General features: G+C 34.5%; 1 protein-coding gene across 1 annotated transcript in view; it reads right to left on the bottom strand.

Moving 5' to 3' along the window:
- Positions 1–8491: 8491 nt before the first annotated feature.
- Positions 8492–19834, bottom strand: part of LOC117112779 (CCR4-NOT transcription complex subunit 4-like) — a 30558-nt gene continuing 19215 nt past the window's right edge. Inside the window, exons 12-17 of the mRNA XM_033255947.1 lie at positions 18737–19060; positions 18091–18366; positions 14761–14853; positions 13647–13760; positions 13149–13238; positions 8492–12804 (exon numbers count right to left, since the gene is read on the bottom strand). Of these exons, the coding sequence (XP_033111838.1) occupies positions 12797–12804; positions 13149–13238; positions 13647–13760; positions 14761–14853; positions 18091–18366; positions 18737–19060 (905 nt within the window). The 3' untranslated portion in view covers positions 8492–12796. The remainder of the gene's footprint in view (positions 12805–13148; positions 13239–13646; positions 13761–14760; positions 14854–18090; positions 18367–18736; positions 19061–19834) is intronic.

Raw genomic sequence — 19834 nt, 5'->3', positions numbered from 1 at the left:
TTCGAATATTGTTATAGTGACTGCATTAAGCTTTCAAAACAATCTGATAGTACTACGTTGAAAACAAACTGAATAAATATATTTGTACAATGGAGCTTTTATTTAGTATCTGTATATAACTGAAGAAGAAATATGTGGTAGACACCATTAAAAATAATAACTGATGCCTAGTTGCTGTCAAGTGCAAGTGGATTTGAATAATTATTCATTCATTAAACAACATTTATTTCCATAAATGTTAAACAATATTTATAGTAAAATAATCATTTATTATAACAAGAATATATGTAAATAAATTAATAATATGAAAAACGATTAACTAGGATCTTTAATGGCAGATAAAAATATCTTTTCACGCAAGATACTTACAGAAACATAATTTAAATAATAATATTAAAAAGGCAAATTTTACGCCATGCTTAATATATTGGAACCACGCTTCAAAAAAATATTAATGCAAACGCAAGGTCAATAAACAGACTTAGCGTGTCACTTGCTACGTACTAAAATAGCAATTGTTTGTATCCACCCTTTAGAATTTTGTGCACCACCCTTAAAATTTTGAGGACATTTTTTGAAATTTCAGCATTCTTTAAAAATCCTGGTGAAAGGGTTGCCATGGGGAACATAAGACAATGAAGAGGGTGAAAACAGTTCCATAATAAAAATACTGTCCCTAAAGATAAATTTTGACAATTAATGTTAAGGAGAACCTCAGACGACAAAAGAATTCCCCTTAAAATATGTTTTAAATGTAGTAGTAGTATCCGACGACAAGCAATCAAGAAAAAAACTAAACTGGAACAACTCTCGACACGAAATGTTCAGTGTATCATACAAACGTTTAAATACCTGCCTCTGACCCAAGGGCGTCGATCCGTGGCTGAAAGTGGGGGGACGAGATGAAAAATAAAGCCTTGGGCCGTAGGCCCAAGCAATGGTTGGGGACCAGGGGGCGAAGCCCCGGAAGCTCTGGCGCATATAGCCTTTTAATTGATTTTAATCAATGCAATTAACATTTATTTCCATACGAAATTTTTAAAATATCCAGTGGCGGATCCAGTAATTTGAAATAGAACTAGGCCCAGAGAGGGACTTTTACAGATGGAGAGTGTAGCTGGACTACCATTGGTAAGAAAATTTATAATTATGACACCTCTAGATTGCCGGAAATGGCACTCTCAGACCTAAATTCTAATTCTAATTTTCCTTTGTTTTTTTTTCCATTTAAAAAAAAACTGGAGTTTGTAAACTTTTGGTAGGCTCATCACTTAATCGAAATAGGTAGACATCACATCCGTGAAATTAGAAAAAACAGTAATCCTATGTATGTAGATAATATTAAACACTAGTATATACGTATGGGTCATAATAATATACAAAAAGAATAAATCGTTTATATTAGAAATTGTGCACTTTTGAGTTTGTAAAAATATTGGCCTAATAAGTATACATGCTTCCAATTTCAACAACGTTCAGTACATTGTTTTCACAATAAATGTAACCTCTGATAGTCGTTGCACCTATAAAATCGATCTAGTGGGTTTCTGAGATGGTTACAAAATGTTTAAACAACTGATCGGTTAAAAAATTTTATTTTATCACTGAAAAACAACTACTGTAAAATGTTTAGCCCATAAATATGATATGTGTGAAGAAAACAATAAACAATATTTTAATTTGGACCTTCAAAAAGCAGTTAAAAAGAAATGGCTATGAAATTTTAGGGCGGGGGGGGGGGGCTAAAGCCTGTTAAGCCCCCCTCTAAATCCGCCCCTGCTCATATACTTTTATTAATCAATCAACATGAAGAAAATGCTCAAAAATTAGTTATTAGGCATATAACACAAAACATACCTACTATAGCCATATGCTCCAACATCAACTGCTCTAAAGCAGTAGTTTCTATCTACAAGAGCCAGTAAAACAACTGAAAAAGTACCCTTATAATTAAAAAAAATGTAGAGCCTGAATTTTTAGGGGCCTTGATATAAACGTGTTTCCCATCTATTGCTCCAATACAGTTGGGATATTGCCAGCGTTGATTGAATGTATTCTCGATGTACCTCTACTGCTCTTCTGTTGGAGTAGTCATATATATCGGTTCAGGTCTTCGCCATAGACTGTCACAAACTTCATTGACAATGGAAGAGACTGTTGTTTTCCCCATCCGGTAGCTAAATGCTAATGTCTTGTATGAATCTCCTGTTGCTAGGAACCTGTGGTTGAATATGAAAAACTAATGTTTTATTCATTAGTATATCAATTCAACTATTTATTTTTCAATATATATTAATGTATTAAAAAAATAATAAACATAGCAGTTTTACATCAAACAGGCTTTATATTACTGACATAATAATAGTATTAATTTCCCTGATAATATTGGACCAGGGTTTCCATGGTCGTTAATTAGCAGCTTTGCACTCTCACTAAAATAATGAAAATAAAAGAATTTTGTTCATTTGGGACCACAGAATAGTAGCAATTAATTGGAAGTGGTCTTTAATTGGAGGGGTCTTTTATTGGAAGTAGACCTGTAATAATAAACACTGCAACTAAAAAAAAAAAAATACTGTAATACATAAATATTCATCAGCTTATTAGGTATGTATGGCTGCCCACAGCCGGCACTCCAATCGGGTGGCTGCTGCGCGAGCACTTCCTCCCTCCTCCTAGCTCCTCACGCACGCATTAATTACTGTAGTGGTTGTTTTGACGAGGCAAGTTTATTTTTTCCTTTCATTTTCAGACTAAAACAGTTTCAGAACCGTATATAAAAACAGACTTTGTTAACATTATGCCTATTAGCATAGTATAGGTAGGCCTAGGTCAACTCTATAGAAAAATATCTGGGTTTTTTTTTTTTTTTTTGATGTTTGTAAATTATCAGTTTCCTTCTTGACAATTGAGCCTAGGCTAGGCCTAGCATCGACTTGAGTACCAGAGTACGAAAGATCTTAGCAACCGATAGGTGAGTAAGAAAATAATCAAAAGCAAGAAAAACAGTGTTGCAATTGACCACAAAGGGGCTTCTTTGATAACATGTACGTATCGTAGGCATATGCCAAGTCTTTCCTCAACCGAGATACTTTTCCGGAAGCTTGTGTTTTGTTTTTCGATATTAACTCGAATTATGTCGAGGATTCCGAAAAATTGTTGAGGACTAACAAGAAAATAACTCTTAAATTTGTTCTGGGAATAAAGTGTAAAAGACCTAATTTTTTTGGTTAGTTTTTGTTGTTTTATTAGGAGCATCAACATGAGATCATCGTCGGAAGATGAGTCCGTCATTATGATATAGGGCCTAGGCATAGAACACAATTACGTCACTTGTCAACAACAACGATAAATCGTTGCAGTGTAAACGCTCACGGTACGATCTATGGTGAATCATACTATCGTTATCGTTGTAGTATAAACAGGCCTTTAGTCTGTAGTCAATCGTTTCAACACTACGTAATGAAGAAATACATTCTCTTTTTCTGAATACTATTCAATATACCATAAGATTGAATAAAACTACAATTGATACAGAACTTATCTTTAAATTCATTATAACTCATCAAGTGATCTCTTTGGATAAGATCTAATAAGCAATTAACATTATTTATAATCCAGCTGTGGTAGTAGGCCTACAATATACACATTTGTGATTAACCAAAATTTTGCAGTTGTACCAGATTATATTAGGCCTACTATGTAGTAAAATAGGCTCGAGTTCACAATTCATGTTAATTTATGGCAACAATGTTTTTCCGACTCAGAATTTTATACTGAACAAGAAAAACGTTGGTGCCAATTTTTTCGAGAAGATTATCTGGCCACCATCTTGGAAAACAAGATGGCGGACGCATCTGGTCAAACATAGTATTATTGGTATCATTGGAAAGAAAATCAAGCACTGAATATTTTTCCCACTACACTAATATGAAGAAATGCAGAGAAACGGAGATATTCGCCATTAAACACGTCATTGTCTGCTGCCCTCTATTGGTGAAATTTTTATTTTATTGTTGTTTGTATGAAGTTGGCTCGTTTTCTTGGTTCTAATACTGGTATTTTGTAGAGTCGTATGTTTGTAACTAATTTGATACATTGATAAACAAATTCCATTTTTATTCATGTGTATTTTTTTCTTCATTTAACAATGTGAATAACCATATTATTTGTTTATTGCAGTGACAGTTTCCTATCAACATGTTTTTTTTAAGTGCATGGTACTACAGCTGCAGTAGAAAATCAATAAAATCTGTTGACAATGATGTTGCCTTGGTTTACAATCATTTGGTTCGGTTTAATTAAGGCGTTTATTCCAAATGAGAAAACCATCTCGGTACTTGTGAATCCGGATTTCGGGGGTTACAACAAAAAAGGTGACATGAAATTTCTTGATATTTACCATAGGTCTAAATAATAATTAATTATAGATTGTGGATGATTCACCTACTGTAAATAACAATAGGCACATTTCATTTTAACTTTTATAATTAAAGTTCTCTGCTGAACACCATCTCAGTATTTCTGTCTAACTTTTGGAACTAAACAAAATCAAAGGATATGATAACAGGCTTCATGTATCTTGGCACGACAGGCACAATTTTGCTGGAACAACATCGTTTGGCAAACCTAGCTGTTACAACTTTGTGTTTAAGAAACCGTTGGCCGAATCCGAAAAAAAATCTGCTAACAAAAAGAGGGCACCTAATACAGGGGTTCCAAGTTGGAATAAGACATTTCCGTGAGATCTGCGGTGGTGGGTCGAAGGGTGGGGGTTGGGAGGGACATTCACAGATGGAGGGTGTGAACCACATCAGCCCCATCATGGTTGGAGCTGAGGAGAATACGTATGATTGTGTTACGTTTCGATGGCGTGAAATGGACCTCTCAGACATAAATTTGATATAATTTTCATTTCTACTCCATATTTTCATAATTTTTAAAAATTTAGGAGGCCCTGTACTGTACACATTTAATTATATTTTGCTACACATAGTGTACCCACCGGCACTGACTTAATTAGAAAATTGATAATAAAGCAGTGAAAACATGAAAAATTATGAATTTGCGGAGGTGGGTTTATTTCTCGGAGATTACCGTATTGCTTGCTTGCAGGAGTGCAGGAGACCGTCCTGATTTCCCGGAGACTCTTGCGAGTTCCGTGAGACTTGGGACCCCTGCAGTGTCAATGTTTCTGTCAAGGTATATAACTTACAATTGATAATATTTCTTTGTTGCTTAAAACCACTAGCATAGAGAAAACTGAGAGGTGGAAACTAGGGTTTTCATAAAATAGTATTAGATCACTAAATTTGTATTTTCATCTGAGGTCCATACTAGTTTCGAACAATTTGATATTAGGCCTACTATAGCTCTTAAAATTAGGCAGTCATGTTTTAGCTCACTTATTTTTTTTCTTTACTGTAGATTATGTAATATTGTTTTAGCCTCGACTCAGAATGATGATATTGGACAGAGAATTTTTTTATGAGAAGTGCCTATTATTATGTGAATCAATTATCTACTATCTGACATTATTATGATTTGATGTGAATTGTTTCGAAATTCAGGATAACCCTTAAAGCATTTCTGCTTGTTTCCGAAATGGTCCCATTGAAATAATAAGAAATAATGCTACAATGACAAATTTTTAAAAAATGCCTTATCCATAGCTCTATCGAAAACATTCCATGTCACCGGTAGGGACACCTATTAAAACTTTGATTGTAGATAACAGACTATGTTATGATTAACACCTTTTTTTTTTTTTTATGAAAATTGCTCCCAATCAAGTAATCTAATTTCATGTTTCTTATTGTCTTGTCTTGTTTTGGCCTCGGAAGCTATAATCAATACAGTAAAGGTTCTTCACAACAAAAATGATGATTTTCTATTATTTCATGAAAAAACTAATAAACATGAATAGAAATGTTTTTGTTATCAGTGTATCAGTCCAGTTACAAACAAGAATCTACAAAGTATCGGTAGGCTATTAGAACCGAGAAATCCAGCTAAATTTGTACAAAGAACTACGAAAATGAAATTTTCACCGATAGAGGGCAGCAGACAATGACATGTTTAATGGCGAATATCTCCGTTACTTTTCATTTTCTTATATTATTAGTGTAATGGGAAAAAATATTCAGTGCATTATTTCCTTTCCAATGATACCACATACATAATATGTTTGACTAGATGTGTCCGCCATCTTGTTTTCCAAGATGGCAGCCAGTTAACCTTCTCGAAAAAATTGACACCAACATTTTTCTTGTTCAGTATAAAATTCTGAGTCGGAAAAGTGTTGTTGCCATAAATTAACATGAATTGCAAACAAATATACATAAGCCCCTTCACTATTACCTTATCTTTAATTATACATATAGAGAGAAGCTTAGCTCAGTTGGCTAATCTAGTGGTAGCCACTGTGTGTGCGCTGAACCGTGGAGATCTCTAGGTCCCCGGTTTAATTCCTATCGCTGCCCCTCCTTGTATATAGCGCACCGTTTTTCGGGTGAGACGCTTAAGCCGTTGTCCTGTGTACATTTATGACCCATGTGTACATTAAAGAACACAGTACACTCTTCAGAAAAGAATAGGGGATTGTCTGCCGGTGTACTGCGCAATCACCAACAGAAGGACCCCACTGGAAATAAGTCTTCTTCTAGACGTGGGCTATCCTTGGTGTTTACACCGAGTAAATCTAACCCAAGCTTTTAGAGTTTGAACCAGACACCTAAAACATCATGGAAGAAGGCGTTTCTAACTAAATTAAAGACGTGTTTGGGCTCGCATATTGCCATATCCATTTAATTTCTTTAGTAAATAAATGTTTCCACATTCCACAACTGTTTACATCCCTAAATCTCTTGACCCATTGACTTCAGTTGCGTTTTTAAAATTAAATATATTAGTCATATTAGGCCCTCCATCATCAATCTTATTATGCATCGTATTTCGGTTAATTTTGTCCTTGCCAAATAAAGTTGAAGAAATTTGTTTCAATATTTATAAGCGTCGGGAGGATTTGGTAAAACGGACAACTGTGAAATAGCTAATGACTTAATTATAGCTAATGACTTATTAATGATTATTGTTACTTTTTCCCAGTGGGGTAAGATCCCTTAGTGACCAGATGTTTAGGGTGGTTTCCAGTTTCTTAAGTTAAACTTCATAATTCTCATTCTTATCCACAGATAGCTGTATACCTACAATTGGGCCCATCGACCACTTGCAATCCATATTCGGTAACACTCCGTTTTAAAAATTGAGGATTTAGAATGTAAACCAACGAACCAGAGCCATTTATCCCTACTTTGTTCAATGGTATTATCTAATGACTTTTTTGAACCGTCTAAAATAATGGTAGTATCATCCGCGTACTCAGATATTTTGATTTCGGTATCGGTACCGATAATATTGGTGCTGCTGGTAATCAGCAAGAAAATGTGTTTTATTTTGCCAATAAGAACACATGTAGGATAACAAAATCGAGTCTTAATGTAGCGGATGTTCGTCCGTTTGTGGTAGCTACAACATGTGTGAAAATCATAATTGTACTTGAAATACTTTCGGAGATATTTGGTGGACAGAGAATAACACAAAACGTTATTTTAGTAGTGTAGATAGTGATAGATAGATATAAAGGGTATGTTCAGACTCACGGAATAAGAGTAGCGTTATGTAAGCGGCATACAAATGTTCGTGTCTGAACTAGACCGCGGAATAGTGTAAGCCAGCTGTTACGCCACGGACCTGGCGTTGTTCGTTGTGGGCTAGGCCTAGCCCTGAGTTTCTGAATAGGGAAGCTCAATGATGACGGAACTTCCGTTTTTAACGCTGGCATCATGGAAAGTAAATCGTTGTGTCTGAACACCATGACCAGTTATGCCGCGGATTAGTGTACGCCTGGCGTTAGTTAAGCTACTGTTATTCCGTGAGTCTGAACATAGCCAAAGTAACTGAATCGATTAGTAGTTACATAAGCTCCAGTACGAATTTTGTATTGTGATATCCCATCTGTTTTTAATACAATTCAACCCCATATCTTTTAGTTTAGATATTTCTTTGCATAAATTCCTTTATTTACTTTCTTTACAACACTTTTCAGTCAGAGCGTGTTGCACTTTCTCCCGCCAGCCTGTACTTTCGATTTTCTGGCCAACCATTCAGAGTTTATGAGATGAAGTTATAATCATGTCCAACACAGATGTTGCTCCTAAGGGGCACTACAGTATTCAGTTTGAACATGACAGCTCTTGCTAGGTGTCGTGTTTGCGGATGATACTGCTTGTTTCATTGGGGTGGAAATATACAGGTTCGATCGTCTTGTGAGGAGGGGCCAGGAATGATGATTGATCTAAATCTACAGTCTGTGGAAGCAGTTTAGGCATATTTAAGGGACATTGAATGAAACTAGTTGTTTCTTCTTGTAATGGTCCACAAATTGTCCCAAGTCCAAAATAAAAGCAATTATAATACAGTATACACCTTCTCAATTTCTGCATATATGAAGGGTTTATTTGCACATTGCCTGTGTTTTTACCCACAGCATTTCAAAAGAGTTCTGTTTAAGTTGTTAAAACACAATTTGTATGAATTAAATACTGTACCATGTTAACAGAGAAAACAAAATATAACTTAGGCACAACATCACTAGATTTTCCCAACATCATCATTGATTCCATATTTTAGAACCCAGTAAAACCAGGTCGAATATTATATCATGGGTGATTATATATCAGGGTACAAATATACTTTTAATCACAGAAAGGGAGCAGATATTTCATTCGAGTTGCTGACTTGTTTGTATTTCATTTTGATTATCAACTACTGATTGTTGCAGCACCAAGTCAATATCATTGGTCAACATTTGGTACAATCTTTCACACCAAGCATATAGAGATGATTGACTTTATGTTGTGTATGGAATTCATTACTTGTGACGTACTCAAATCAAATACAGTTTGAAAATAAGGATCTCCTCTATGTTAAAGCAAGGAGATTATTTTATACCTTCTTGGTTAAAGAGATAATGCAGTACATAAACTGGCCATCTCTGGAAAAAATTTATGCTTGGAAACCAATAGACCGTACATATGTTATAGCCAATGCTTCAGATTCTATAGCATTGGTACTTTAGTCAAATATCTATATTGTGACACAGGAAGAGCCCAAAGCAAAACACTTTATCTTTATGCATGGGCCATCTATTATTGGAAAATTATTCAAGATTTATAAATGCAAATTGATTCAGATACCCAACCCACCTGGTAGGGATACAGTATACATTACAGCAATTAATAGAATCCACATTACAGTATTGTATTTATCATTATATTGTGCTCAGTATGAACCCACTTAAATAATTTCAAAACTTCAATGGTTAACGTTGAAATGTTCATGCATAAAACATTATGGATTGATTCAAACTACTACTACTACAGCATATTCTGATCATGCATGAGGAAATGTTGATTCCAACACAGAGTTTACTTTCAGTCTGGTAACCACGACCATCCACAAGCCACATGCTTTTCACTTCATATTGAAATATATTTTAGAATACCTGTAGTTCTTATACTCAATTGTTGTAATTCACTTCCTGACTAAAGTAAGTACATTTTGTGACATGAAATTCTCTGTTAATAAACATAATTAAGTAGGGGGCATTTGACCTTATCCTTACGGAACATACAAACAAAACTGTGCAAGTAAATAGATAGAGCTCCAGGAATAATAGGCCTACAATACTCTATGACAACTTATTCAAATCAACACCTACAAACCTTTCCTTTTGTGGCAGATATCTCGTTTTATAATATGCCATAAACAATTATTCTAGCTGTACTGAATGGTAATACATACAATGGACACGTTTCTTTCACGTTATTCACAGAGGGCCTTATATTCTTCACTTATCACAGTTATGTATGTGAATTTTCGTTTTAAAAAATGCCATATTCTGCAGATCAAACACTGGTAATCAGCCTGCACAAATCCATACCTGTGAAACTTTCATGCAGATCACACATCCAAATTTAATACATAAGCACCATATAAGCCAATTCGTAGTTCGAACTGTGAGTGTCCATGTACAAGTGACTAAAACCTATGCTGTTTAAATGTTTGTTTGTCAATTGACGTTGATACAGGCATGCACAGTTCAAACTACAAATCAGCTTATTGAACAAGAGTTTAATATGGCTTTATAACTCATGATTCAGGCACAGAAGTAACTCTTGTTATGAATATTCTAAGCACATACACATTTTCCAAAAAAATGTAATTCTTTTTAAATATTGTATTTAAATGGGAAACCAAATATAGATAAAACCATAGCATTAAGGGTATATAAGATATACTGTTTGTCAACAATTAATAAATCACATATTGTAAGAACAGTGACAATATTGAATTGCTAAATTTTAAGGATCATGAAAGTTATTTTTAAAATGCAGTTTGTTTGTGACAGGACAATGCCTACCAATGAAGCTGGAATAAACAGTAGGGGTCCCACGTTGTGAAAGATTTTGTCGTACAGGACAGGCAGAGGTTTGCAATGCGTGTACTAGCTAAAATGCAGGTACAAGACACACATGTACAAATTAATCACCTTGTTGAGTATTAAAACAAACTTGCTTGGGCCGGTTGAGGTCGCTGTTGATACCATATTGCTGCCTAGAATGTTCAATAAGTCTTATGTCTGCCAAATATAATGCATAAGAATGGGAAGATTAAGCTTAGCATATGCCCTAATTGTGAAAATCTGTTAAAATCCTAGAGAAAATGTGGATATTTCCGGGAAACCGGGAGATGAACCAAAATTCCTGGAGACTCCAGGGCTATCCGGGAGACTTGGGAGCCCATAAACAGTCTAATGATCAGTACATAGTATTGTACTGGTTATGAGGAAACACTGCTGATCTAAAGCAAGCACATGCTTTAGGGTAAATTCTTACCACTTTAAACCAAAGATCTAAGAATTCATATTATTTGGCAGTAGTCTTCTTCAATGTGTCCGATTTCTGGAAGCCACGACAATGCGTAAATTATTGATCAAATGATGAATTTAGGCTGCCTGCTCTTTAAAGGTGCTACTAGTCTTATCCAGTCCCAATTAGATATACAATAAATTACTTTGGTAAAGAGCATTGTTTATGATGAAGATAACAAAGATGATGATGATGATGATGATGAAGAAAATGATGATAATATTGGTATTCTCTTTTCTTGTGTTATTAAGTAAGTGTACATGATGTACAAAAAAGATCAAGCAATCCATTATAAGAAACAAAGATACAATGAACCTAGAGGGAGGTGCACAAGACATTTCCAATATTTACAACGAACTGCTAACAGATAGAAGAGGAGGCACGTTCAGATGGCACATTCGGATGACATATGATGCAGGGTTATTGACCACGATTGATTTAGAACGAGATCGGATACCTCAAAACATCCAGTAAATCCAATGTTTTTCTACTGGTTGATTTTAAGAAATAAGTTTTCTAATAATTTCTTTTTTAATTATGTTAGTTATGATAGCTTTTGTGATCCTTCAAAACGTGCAATTCATTGTTGTAACTGATTTTATTTTTTAACAGTACATCTTCGTTCCTGAAGCTAAACATAACATGTTGTAAATATTGACTCACATTCTGAGCGGGGTGACATAAAGGGGAAATGTTCACCATTTTGTTAGTTTTCAAAACACTTTTAAAAGAATCATTTTTTGGGTTTACTAATTATACTAAGAACCAATTTGAGTAAAGATCAATTCTAATTAGGATAGGTGTATTGCACATACCCACCACTACTGTAAGAACAACCATATTCAAATTAAAATAGATACCAATTCATATTTAAACATTATATCATGCACAGCATTTCAGAATTATATAACTGAATGTATTTCAAAGATCGTATTATTCAACATTATCAGACAATAAATGATAGGCAATTCATTAAATTTAATGTTTACATATCAATATTTTTGTTTATTCCAGATGGTATTAATAACAAGTTTTGCAACTGAATACATGCCTCCAAATATTATGTATTAATATGTTCAGCAGATAACCACAATAATTTAGAACAAGATTTTGCCTGAGATACACTGAGACCATCTAATTAGAAATACTGTGTAAGGTATGTGTAATAGGCACTTTCTAACTGTCCAATTAATCCGTTATTTTAAGATTCATAGGAGCACATAAAATATATTTCACTGAAAGTTTACCAAATAGTTTTGCACACAGGAGAAAATCAAAATCTCTTATACTTGCATCTAAAACAAAGCATGCTGAAAGACGTGCATTTGCCTCAAATTACAAGTTATTCAAAATAGGAAATGAAATTTATTTCAAGTCTACTATGTGTACTTTGAAATGCAGACCCTTTGAGATTAAGCCAAAATGAAACATCAAATTTAGGTTTTGAAAGTATAATATACTGTATCGTAATACTTAAATGAGAAATTATCAAATGGGAGAGGAGTTGGGTAACAATGAGTGGTAATCATATGTATTATACTCCATAACTTGAATTTATCCAGACCTTCAGTTAAAAACTTGAATCATTTTAACAAAATCTAAAAACTTCAAGGGATTTTAAAGATTAATTCAACTGAAATGAGGAGCTGTAGAAGATTACAAAAAATCAAAAACATATTGCATCAAAGCATTCACAGCTTACATTTGTGTTAATGTTTTTCAAAGGGTATAACTTGTTACTGAATAATCTTCACATCTAAATTATACTTAATTAGGTTAAATAATATAAAGGAAATCATCCAATCTTAGAGATCTGTGAAGATATAAAAAAAGAAATTAATTACATTAATAATAAAATATATCCTGCTCTAATCATAAAATATTTCAATATGGATTGTATTGCAAAGACCAAGTCAAGCAATGGTGTATCTAGGGATGGGGAGGTGGATTGACGAAGAGGGAAAGTAAGTGGCAATAGAAGAAAGTGTGGTAATGAGTTGATTATTCCTGCCTGTAGTGTAATGTCTGTGCTCTGCAAAAACAATATTCAGTTGGGCAACAGGGGGAGGCATGTGCTTGACTGTTGTTTATTCAATGTGTTGTATTATTGGTTATTTCTTCAAACTGGTAGTTCGTAGTAAAGACTCTAATACTCACGTCCTGTGACTGTGTGTTGCTTTGTGGTTTTGCTTGGTTTGACTTGCGTATGATGTCCGGGTGGTGGACCATTTGCTACCCAGTTAGCACCTAACCAAAATGAAAAACGATATTAATTCTTGCATTATATTGTTAACTATTGTTGACTACTACCAAATGTCATTAGAGAATGTTTTTCAGTGATTCCCATGTGTGCAATGGTCATGTTAACTACAAACCAGGCCCTGCAATTGAGGTCAAATTTGATGTATGATGTACAGCAGGCATGCACTGAAGATGATACCCAATGGTCTATTCAACACAATAAATGATCACAAAGAAGTGGGTCAATTAACCCTATTTTTATTAAATTTTCATCAAAAATAACAAAAGGAACTTCACACAAAATTCAGAATCAATACCAACAAATGTGTACAGTTTAGAATTACACACATGTTACCAAAGCAAACCTACTGTACATATGCAAAAATGAAAATAAATAAATAACCTTATACTCACCTTGTGAACTGAAATATGTTGGAAAAAGACTGTTGCCTGTGGGACCATTTGACTCTGTCTCTGTCAGTGATTGCAGAGACTGCAGCCAATGAGGTGGTTCTTCTGCAGATGAATCTGAAAGATTAAGCCAATTGAAATCAATCATTTAATTTCTTGGATTTTCAATTGTTTTTGGTGAATGTGTGTACTATCCTATATACTAGTAAGTGGTAAACAGGCTCGCATATAATTAAAATTGTGATTTATAAAAGAAGTAAAATGATTCTTTGTAAAACTATTCTGCCATTGTGTTTCCACCTCATCTTAGGCTTTGACAACAATCTTTCAGATTGGCTTTCCTTTCATGGAAAAATGATTGTTTTTTAAAAAAGAGCAAATAGTAAAGTTTTTTAATAGAGGCTCCAAAATTTGATGAGGGCGGAGACATGAAAGTAAGAATTGATTTTATTTGGCCTTAAATGAACAACTTCAAAAATCATACAAAACAATTATAGACAAACTGCTAATTTTGGAAGGACAAAAGAAAATAGTGGTATTGTACAGTATAAATGTTAAAAAATATATACAAGCTATTTCACAGTAAATAGACATGCCCTGAACAATATTTGTTAGCAAGGAATTACAAAAAAAATTATTGTTTAAAATTAAATATATTTACATTATATCATCATATAAAATTAATATACATATTAAAATTCATTTTATGAACACAAAACAAAAATTAAGATATACTGAGGTATTTCATTAAGCCATATTTCACTGTTCAAAATCTAACAAAACAAAAATTTCTATTAAACATTGAATGTACCGGTAGTATATATTTTAACAATTGTATTTCAAGAATTGAGCTTATTGTTTCTATGAGAATTACATTGGAAATTACTAAGGTAAAAAAAAAAAGCCTAAACTTTTCATTCCTTTTTGCCTAAACACAATCAAATGTGCTCTGATGAATTAATATGAACCATTCATTATGTAAATATTGTCATATTACAAAAAATACATTATGCAGATTAGATCCATGTTTTTAATACTTTTAGGACAAAATGCTATTTTAGAAATGATGCTTTAGCTATAGAACAGAAAGGGTTATTATTTTGCAATGAATACTCACTATCTCTTGCTACATTAGAACCTGCTATGCTTAGAATTGCTGGATCTTGTGTTGTCCATGAACCTGGGGGATTTTCATTTGAAACCCAAGACCCTAAATTAAAATATAAAAAGTGTTATACTGTAAATATCGTGTATTACATGTTCTAATAGGCATTTTTCGTTTTGACTACGCGGCCAGTCTACTACGAACTAATAGAGCGTAACGGACATCTGCGCATGCTCACAAACCTTACTGGCTAAATCGGCGTTGTGACAGCTTCCGCGACAACCCAATTTCTGAATTTGGCGTAGTGGCGACTACCCTAATATTGACCAATCAGATCAGCTGATTGTTTGGCAAACTGCTGGTAACTTTTTTGTTGGGGGGTTGCAATTTTCATCGCATCCGCGATCGAGCATTGTTCGTTTAATAACAAATTAATTATTAAAACAAGTGAGTAATTAAATGTTTTATGAAGGCCTATTGATACACATGCAATAAATGAGGAATGAATAGTCACCATAAAATTAAGTAAATCAGGGGATCTAGTGAAAAAAAGGCCTTAGGCTTAGGCTTAGGCTAGGCTAGCCTAGCCTTGTCAGGTTGATTTCGGGTAAGAGAAAACACATTATCTGGTGCCGCTAGCTAGGCCTAGGGCATCCACCCTTGATATCGTGGATCAAGCCTTGCTATATAAATACCTCTGTTTTAAATTGTTATTTATTTGTACATCATCGTTGCATTTGGCAAATTGCCTGAGCAGGCCTGACACCCCTCTTCTCCCGGTTAACGACTCTTTTGACACCTAGGCTAGGCTAGGCCTAGCCAGGTAGATCCTAGCGGCAACAGCGAAACATCACTCAGTGTTTTCTAGAAACTTTTTATTTTGTATACAGTATTTGACTAAAGTTTTTTTTCACATTTCCTTTTTCAAATATAAAACAAGGGAACAAGGGTTCTCTGGTATTAAAACCATGGTCGACTAACTCCCCTCCGTAGGCCTATGTACGTGTGCTGCGTCGTCGTAGTCACCTTAAAAAAAACGAAAACAGCTCTTGGTGTAGTACGCGAACAGTGTCTTGGCGTTGCCATCACGGTCCATGAGTTCGTAGTAGACTGGCCGCATAGTCAAAATGAAAAATGCCTATTGCAATAAAGATGCAATACCATTAGTTAGAGAATGATTATTTTACATCCCTTTTTCATTTAATGAGAAAATAAACAGACAATAATATGAGTTGTTTAACATTAACTAACACAGACTGATTCAAGATGTACTATCTGTCAAAAAGACAGGTAAACACCTCAAAAATTCAAACAAAATTTTGAATAGCTCAATTGAAAAGAATGAAGGAAAGAAACCCATAAATTGTCAACATTTTTTAGGGATTTGCACTCGGGACCAATTTCAAAAAGATTTTAAGCGATGACCAGCCACACTCACTTTGCTCTTGTCTGGGACACCCCCTACCGTCGTGAAACTCTTGCCTTGGGCAAATCCTGAGTCCACCACCCCTGTGAAGTGTGTGATAACCACCTTCTAAATTTGCATCTAGTATTTACCAAGTTTTAAAATCTTCATGACAGAAAACTAGAATTTAAAAAAAGAACAGAAAATAGAGGTACAAACCCCGACGGGGACTGAGCTTCCTATTAATGGTGTCATTAGTATTTAGTATTTAACACAGATGTAAAATTTCAACTCAGAGATATTACGTTAGAAATCGTGCACACAACCCTTAGGCTTGTTAGTCAGTTGTTACTGTATACTTACCTAAAGTTTTAAATTATCTAGCTTGTGTATCACGAGAACAATACAATCGCAAGATGCTAAATAAACAACTTTAATTTTAGTGGATGAAGGGTTCTTTTTCTTCCTTTGTTTTTGTAATTTAATTTATAACTTATGAGTTTTGTAATTCTATAATATAAGCGACCATCATATGAAATTCCAATGTTATTTAACAAATTGCAAATCGAACTTGAATTGTATTGTATTGTGGATCAAAACAGATTAGCCTTTGACCGTGCCATAGATCAGCGAGTAAACAATAAACAATAATTATGGAGGCTGTTGTTTCAAGCACCTGGATAAAAAAGGACTAGCCTAGGCCTACACTGAATACTTCTTGACAAAGCCAATAGCAAAAGCACCAAAAGACAAATTAAATATGTCTTGTCAATATTCGACAAATATTGCAAGACAATGGGTGCTGTTGATATTGAGGAAATAAGCAAAGAGGTGCTACAACACACTCTTTGATCACCTAGGCCTTAGTAAGTAGGCCTCTAGTCTAGGCAGTAAGCACTTTTTTAGGCCTCGTAGAATCTATGTACGAGGTATGTAAAATCGAGCCTATCGAGGGAAGATAGGCTACAATCTCCACACCACCAAGGGGCAATAGATTTCACCATTCCCCGAATCTAGAGCAGTCAATATTTGTATATTATATACCTCATACATAGATTCTAGGCATCTGACTGGATAACAAGTAGGGCAATAGAAAGTACTGTTCCCCTCAAAAAGTACTATTCCCCTTAAAAATATTACTTTTTTGACCTGTCGCGATGTGCAAACTCTAGGCCCACAACATTGCGCTGCTGACGGTAAAGGGGACTGCAACCTCTAACCGTGTCACGGATCAGCGAGTAGATGATAAACCAATATCGAAGCTGCTCATTTCGAGATGAAGGAGGACTAGTCTAGGCCTATAATTACTTCTTGATGAAGCCGATAGCAAAGCACCAAAAGACAAATTAAATATGTCTTATCAATATTCGACAAATATATTGCAAGACGATGGGTGCTGTTGAAATTGAGGAAATAAGCAAAGAAGAGCTAGACACACTCTTTGATCGCCTAGGCTAGGCCCAGCTAGCCTAGTCGAGTAGTAGTAGGCCTAGTATGCCTCTAATATAACAGGCTAGGAAGTAGGTACTTTTTTAGGCCTCGTAGAATCTATGTATGAGGTATATAAAACAAATATTGACTGCTCTATATTCGGGGAACAATGAAATCTATTGCCCCTCGGTGATGTGGAGACCGTAGCCTATCTTCCCTCGGGCCGTCCCCTCATGATCAGTCAATATTGTATATTAGTGCATGCACATATTTTACACCTTTGGAAAGCTTATGCATCAGCCTTCCTATTAATACGAAGTATAATTTAATGTTTAAGCAGAAATGTTTTTAAGCCGTAGGGCACAACTACAGGACCAGAGTTACATGTACACATGTATGAAATCCATGTTTGCCTCTTCACAACTGTGAGGACGTCAGTGTAACATACATCTGCACAAACATGCATACAACACTTGGATTGCATTGGTACCAAAGATATAACCTACCAGATGAATCTGTGGGTTGTTCAAAGTTAGCAGCACCAAAACTGATGTTAATGTTGGGCAATAGAGCCCTGAAACCATCCTGCCAGCTCTTAAGATCTTCAACAGGATTGTGTCCTCTGTGACCCAGTTGGGCACTGTTGTGTTGAGGGCCATGAAATGTATGATTTGAGAAGCCCGGAGCTTGACTTTGTTGACCTAGACCAGGTGGAGCTTGATTACTAGTTACTAATGGGTTGTGATTCATCTGCATTAAATTCAAAATCTTGCTACCACCACCTAAAATCAAAATATTCTCAACATTAGTGTCATTATATTTATGTCTGTTAAAAAACATACATTACACCATGAAAATTTATTGCCATCTACACATGATAATAGTCACATAAGGATAAATAAGATGCTATTAAGTATTAAAATTATTACTATAAGTGAGTAAAATCATATTTTTTTATATATGGATAAAAAGAACTTTAAAAGAATTTAATTATTAACATTATATAAAGGTACATACAATATTAAAAACCCATCAGTGTATTTGTTTGAACAGAATAGTAAATTTTTATTACCAAATTTTAGGTATAATTTAGCTATACATTTTGAAAACTATATATTTTGTTACATACCATAATACTGTTAATATCCTTACCTAATGGTTGTCTGTTTGGTATTGTGAAGGGACTATGGTTTGGAGGTTGGCAACCAAAGCCTGGGGGTGGTTGTGTCAACCCCGGAGGTGGTTGTGTCAAACCAAGGGGATTTTGTGGTTGGTGATTCTGTGGTTGGTGATTCAGTTGCATTTCTGTTGCGAGTAAATCTGCTAGACCTTTCTTGGATTCTTTCCACGGGTCAAAATCTAATTCATCTTCACTATGATTATCTTCAGTATCTGCAAGGAAGCCGAATGCTCGCTGCCAATCTGTTGAACTTACAACAGGCATGGCATCTGAACTTAAAATACCCTCACTCCAATCTGCAAAATAATATTCATAAATAAAAACATACAAACTTGAATACTACTAAATTTCATATCATCACCAAACATAAAATAAGGATGAGCTTTATTTTAAAACAGAATATTTAGCTAATAGAATATTGGAAATTGTTAAAATAGAAGAAAACTACATGAAGACTTAACTTAAAGTTGAGCTAATAGAGTTTGACCAAAACCTAGAGATTTACAAAATTTTTAATTAATAATGGATGGTACAAGGACTACAAGTTTCTTCATTTACACTTGTATACTAATAGATTTTTTTCCCTGCAAGTGTTCACACACCTTGGTACACAAACATTTTTTCTATGCCAATATATCTAAATTTCCAAAACCTTATGTCACAGAAAATAACATGCACGAAATATTTTTTGGGACCTGCAGCTGTATGATCCCAATGCAAACTGTAAGCAATTGAATTTATTTCCACAAATGTGGCAAAGACAAGCCAAACCAGTCACTCGTCGCAAATCATGTTCAGAGATAATGGCCAAAACATGCTGAAATGCCAACATTTTAAAAATCTATTTTATTGCACTAAACTAATATTTATATAACTAGACATCATGCTATGCTGTTATTTTCCCAATTTTTAATGTTAAAACAACATTTTTTTACGCTTTGGTCATAATCTTTGCCTGACAAATGCCCGAAATCATAAACTTTGAAGGCTGATTTCAACTCTATGTTAAATTCTTGTAACTTCATAAGGAAATGTCGGATTTAAAAGATATTTTTACCATTTTGCAGCTT

This window comes from Anneissia japonica, unplaced genomic scaffold (genome assembly GCF_011630105.1).
Source record: "Anneissia japonica isolate Jap-2015-1 unplaced genomic scaffold, ASM1163010v1 scaffold172582_len1462937_cov174, whole genome shotgun sequence".
Lineage (NCBI taxonomy): Eukaryota > Metazoa > Echinodermata > Crinoidea > Comatulida > Comatulidae > Anneissia > Anneissia japonica.
The sequence above is the reverse complement of the archived record's forward strand: the minus strand, read 5'-3'. Positions and strand labels throughout refer to the sequence as shown.